We start from the raw sequence: 5,692 nt of genomic DNA, 5'->3' as shown, positions 1-5,692 counted from the left end.
CCTCCGGGATTCCCGCCGGCCACGTCCTCGTCGTCCGGAGCCGCGCCCCGCCTTCCTCGCCCGTGGCCGCCCCTGCACTTTTACCCACGCCGTGGGGCACAGAGAAGTATCTGGTAAAGACCTGAATCCGGAAAAGCTGATCACACCCCTCCTCGAGCGCTTATTTTCTTCTAGCCCTTCTCGGGGTCCTTCCAGAGTCGGTCTAAGGGAAGGATGGGACCCCCGCGGCCCGGGGCGCTGATTGTGGTGAACACAGTGGAAGTCCAGGCTTTCTGTTCCTGCAGGGCGGGCTGTCTTCTAGCAAAGCTGCCCTTAGGCTTAAATGGAGAGAGGATGGAGCCAGGGACGGGGAGAAGCCTGGAGGGGATGGAACTGGTGTTTGGAGTAAGATGCCACCAAAGGATGACAGGCGGGGGTGTGGTGGACAGCAGAGGGGGCATCAGGAACCGATCCGGGAAGTAAGAGCTTACAAGCCATTCTGTTATGCAAATCACTTGTGGACGGTTTAACGGGGAACAACCCACATGATCTCATTTCTATTTGAGGCTACTGAGTCTGCTTCTTCTTTTCTACCCAGGGGTCATAGAGGACATTGGGAGGATTTGAAGAAGAAGAAGACCAGAACCAAAGGTGTGAGGAAACTAAACCCTACAAAACCTGATTTCTCATACTGGCATAGACGACTTGAAGAGATCATCAAGTGTATAGTGAAGATTGGCTCAGGCAAGAATCATCCATGGATGCTTACTCTAGGGGGCTGTTACTGGCTGACAGATACTTGTCTGGGTTGATGTGTCTCCCCATAGATGGTTTAGATCTGTTAGTAGCAAGAGCGGAAATAGTAACTATACAAAGAGGCAGGCAGATAGCATCTTAACCAGGTGATCAAAATTTACATCACCAGAAGCAGATGGATAGCATGTCCACATCAGCTATGCAGTATTCCTGGGGACAATGCATAGCCTGAATCATGATGATGAAACGTCAGACAAACCCAGAATGAGGGACATCTATTAAAAAGAGGAAGGGTCTGTATTATTCAAAAATATCAATGTCATTAAAATCAAAAGAAAGCTTGGAAAATGTTCCAGATTAAAAGGTGCAAAAGAGTCAGGGCAACTAAATGCCATGCCTGATCCTAGACTTCATCCTGTGCTAGAGGAGGGGAAATACATCACGGACATTCCAGCTGACAAAATCAGAATCCATGTAAGAGATTAAAGTATTGGATCAATGTTAAATGTACTGATGTTGATAACTTCTACTGTAATTATGTACAAGAATATCTAATTCTTAGGAAATACACAGTGAAGTATCTTGAAAGGGTAAAGGTCATAATGTATGCAGCCTACCTTCAAATGATTCAGGGGAAAAAAAATCTTGATAGGAAAAAATGATAAAGCTCAGTGGGCAATAAAGGTAAGCTGCATATTATCAGTGAATCTGCATATAGGGTGTACTTGAACATTTCTGTAAGTTTGAACTTATTTCCAAATAAAAGGATTTGGAAAATCCATCAAGTTAGGGGATGAAGTAAGGTGGGAAGAAGGCAGGTATGATATAAAAGGGCAACACAAGGGATCCTTGTGACTTTGGAACTGTTAAACATCTTGAGTATGGTAGTACAGTGGTAAGATTATCTAGAACTTAACACACACACACAAATGAGTACAAGTAAAACTGGGAAAATCTGAATAAGATAGGTAAATTGTATCAATGTCAGTATCCTAGTTATGATATCATATTAAGCATTTGCAAATGTCATTGGGGGAAACTAGGCCATGTGTGTGTGTGTGTGTGTGTGTGTGTGTGTATATATATATATTTTTTTTTTCCAAGACAGAATTTTGCTCTTGTTGCCCAGCCTGGAGTGCAATGGTGCAATCTCGGTTCACTGCAACCTCTGCCTCCCGGGTTCAGGCAATTCTCCTGCCTCAGCCTCCCAAGTAGCTGGGATTACAGGTGCACACCACCATGCTTGGCTAATTTTTGCATTTTTAGTAGGGATGGGGTTTCACCATGTTGGTCAGGCTGCTCTTGAGCTCCTGACCTCAGGTGATCCACCTGCCTCAGCCTCCCAAAGTGCTTGGATTACAGGCGTGGGCCACTGCGCCTGGCCCAAATATATTATTTCTTAGAACTGAATGTGAATCTACCATTATCTCAATACAATTTTTAATTACAAAAGAAATCATTTTTAATTACAAAAAAACCTGTATGTAAATGTGCATGCCCATCTGGGAGCATGCCAGAGCAGATATGCTGGAGCTCTCATAGTGGATCTAGAATAGACATGGTGCTGTTACCAACAGTGAAGGCTTTCAAGAAAAAAAAAATTAGACTATTTGAAGTATAACTGACAGATCAGATTCCTTCCAGTTCTGTAATTTAAGAATCCTAGAGCTGGGGGTTCTTTGAGATCATCTAGTCCAACCTACTCATTTTCTGGAAACTGTGGGCAGAAAAGTAGTGCATGTCCACAGGAGCATCAAATTAGCGGTAGACCCGTAACTAGTGCTTGTCTGCCAAATATGTTCTACTTTCTTTGCACCTTTACCAGCTGTCTGTCACTCCCTGTATCTATGAGATTCAGTTAAGGCTGGTAAAGAATTTTGAAGTCATTCATTCTTTGGAGTCCCTGACTTGTTCTTTAGTGCCAGATGACAGGCATGTGGATTCTGCCCCTGAGGAGTAGAGACCAGTTTTCCTCTCCTACTCCCAGCTTGGAGGAAGCAGATGGCAGGCGGGCCCCAGTGACAGCCCCATTTCTGGGCCTGACTGAGCTGATGAGCTACTTGGAGCAGCTGCCGACCTGCTGCTGCTGGAAGTCAGTGGAACAGGAACCTGGGAGGGAAGCAGGATGGATACAACAAAGGAAAACAGTAATTGCCCTGGCAAGTCCTCCCTTTATCTAGCATCAGGCAGAAGTAGCTGCAACAGAGGCAACTGGCTCCCCTTGAGCCACAGATAGCCACTGTATTCTTTCCTTTCGTTGCATCAAATTGAAATTAATCTATGTTTACTTGCATTTGCCAGGCCCTGGTTAGTAACTGTGGGAAAATACAAAATAGAATATCTGATCCCTATCCATTAGGAACCCAAAATGCATCCAGGGACTCAAGGTGGAAATGTTGAAAGTGACCCAACAAAAGCAATTAAAAGGCTAGCTATATTAGCTGGGGTGCCCCCCACAAAAGCAGCACTGGAGAAGGACTCATGGGCGGATACTTTCTTTTGGGAAATGATCCCATAGGATATGGGTAGAAAAAGAAATTGAGACCAGAAAGAATGAAACAGGAAGGAAAGAAAGCCTATCCAAGGATATAAAATTTCTGTAAACAACTGGAGCTTAGTCCCACGGAGGCCCCCTGAGGAACTACACAGAATGTAAGACAGAGGAAATATTTAGCCACCAATTCTTATCTCCCATTGGTCAACTTGATACTGAGGCCAGGAGTGGTGGCTCACACCTGTAATCTCAGCATTTTGGGAGGCCAAGATGGGTGGATCGCTTGAGCCTAGGAGTTCAAGGCCAGCCTAGGCACCATGGTAAGACCCCATCTCTACAAAAGAAAAATTTAAAAATTGGCTATGAAGGTATGAAGGTATATGCCTGCGGTTCCAGTTACTCAAGAGGCTGAAGCGGGAGGATTGCATGAACCGCTGAACTCAAGACTGCAGTGACCGATAACTGAACCATGGCACTGCAGCCTGGGCAACAGAGCAAGACTATCTCAAAAAAAAAAAAGGTAGACGCTGAGCAAAAAAAGCAAACTAAGATACAACATGGGACATATATAAAAGACGCCTGACACCAGCTTTATTCACTGCTGCAGTCCCAACACCAACAACAGTGCCTGACTCATAGATGCCCAGTCAATAGACACAGAAAGAATGACGTCTGGGTGCGGTGGCTCATGCCTGTAATCCCAGCATTTTGGGAGGCCAAGGCAGGCAGATCACTTGAGGTGGATCACTTCAACTTCTGTTGAAGACCAGCCTGGCCAACAGGGTGAAACCCCGTTTCTACTAAAAATAGAAAATTACTGCCCAGTCTGGAGTGTAGTGGTACGATCTTGGTTCGCTGCAACCTCCACCTCCCGGGTTCAAGCAATTCTCCTGCCTCAGCCTCCTGAGTAGCTGGGATTACAGGCACACGCCACCACATCCGGCTAATTTTTGTATTTTTAGTAGTGATGGGGTCTCACCATGTTGGCCAGGCTGGTCTCGAACTCCTGGCCTCAAGTGATCTGCCCACCTCAGCCTCCCAAAGTGCTGGGATTACAGACGTGAGTCACCATGCCCACCTCAGCCTTCCAAAGTGCTGGGATTACAGGCGTGAGCCACCACGCCGGCCCCCCCTTTTTTTCTTAGAGACGGTGTCTCACTGCGCCGGCCCCCCCACTTTTCTTTTTTCTTATAGCTGGTGTCTCGCGCTGGCCCCCAGGCTGGAGTGCGGTGGTGCCATGATCACTCACTGCAGCTTCAAACTCCTGGGCTCAAGCGATCATAGTGCCTCAGCCTCCCAGGTAGCTGAGACTACAGGTGCATGCCACTAAGCCCAGTTATTTATTTATTTTTAGTTTTTGGTAGAGATTGGGGGGCACATGTCTCACTATGTTACACAGGCTGGTTTTGAACTCCTGACCTCATGTGATCCTACACCTTGGCCTCCCAAAGTGCTGGGATTGCAAGTGGGAGCCACCGTGCCATCATAGAATATTTTATGCCAGATTTTAATCTCACATGTATTGAGCACAGTTTGCACCAAGCACTGTGCTAAGTAGCACTGTGCTAAATGCTGTATTTTTTAATCTTTATTTTATTATTCATTTATTTTTGAGACAGAGTCTTACTCTATTGCCCAGGCTGGAGTGCAGTGGCAAGATCTCGGCTTACTGCAACCTCAGCCTCCAAGGTTCAAGCAATCCTCTTGCCTCAGCCTCCTGAGTAACTGGGACTACAGGCGTGTGCCACCATGCCCACCTATTTTTTGTATTTTTGGTAGAAATGGAGTTTCACCATGTTAGCCAGGCTGGTCTCGAACTCTTGACCTCAGGTGATACTCTTGCCTTGGCCTCCCAAAGTGCTAGGATTAAAGGTGTGAGCCACTGCACCCAGCCATGTGTTAAGTGCTTTAGTAACATCAGTTCCTTCATTCTCACAGCAACTCGATGAGACAGCTATTATCTGCAGTTTATAGATAAGGAAATTGACCCTTGGATAAGTGAATTAACGTATACAGTCATAAACTTGAAAAAGTTAGGCTGCTAGCCCCATATGACTGATTAAACACTTTGCTTTTGTCTCTGCTAAGTAAAAGAGTCAACCTCACTCTTGGGTAATGGGAAGAATGAAGAGGAGAGGCCTGGCATTGGAAAAGAATTCTAGGATTAAGACATGAGAGGCTGGGCATGGTGGCTCAAGCCTGTAATCCCACCACTTTGGGAGGCTGTGGCAGGTGGATTGCTTGAGCTCAGGAGCTCGAGACCAGCCTGAGCAACAGGGTGAAACTCCATCTCTACAAAAAATACAAAAAAATTAGTTGGGCATGGTGGCATGCACCTTTAGTCCCAGCTACTCAGGAAGCTGAGATGGGAGGATAGCTTGAGCCTGGGAAGCAGAGGTTGCAGTGAGCCAAGATCATGCCACTACACTCCAACCTGGATGACAGAGCCAGACTCTGTCTCAA

General features: G+C 46.1%; 1 protein-coding gene across 1 annotated transcript in view; it reads right to left on the bottom strand.

The window, feature by feature from the left end:
• The window catches only part of LOC105518124 (gem-associated protein 2-like), a 38,227-nt gene that overhangs the window by 1,081 nt on the left and 31,454 nt on the right, over positions 1-5,692 (bottom strand). Inside the window, exon 4 of the mRNA XM_011950986.1 lies at positions 24-121. Coding sequence (XP_011806376.1) covers positions 24-121 — 98 coding nt within the window. The remainder of the gene's footprint in view (positions 1-23; positions 122-5,692) is intronic.

This window comes from Colobus angolensis, unplaced genomic scaffold (assembly GCF_000951035.1).
Source record: "Colobus angolensis palliatus isolate OR3802 unplaced genomic scaffold, Cang.pa_1.0 Scaffold311, whole genome shotgun sequence".
In the NCBI taxonomy this organism is placed as follows: domain Eukaryota; kingdom Metazoa; phylum Chordata; class Mammalia; order Primates; family Cercopithecidae; genus Colobus; species Colobus angolensis.
The sequence above is the reverse complement of the archived record's forward strand: the minus strand, read 5'-3'. Positions and strand labels throughout refer to the sequence as shown.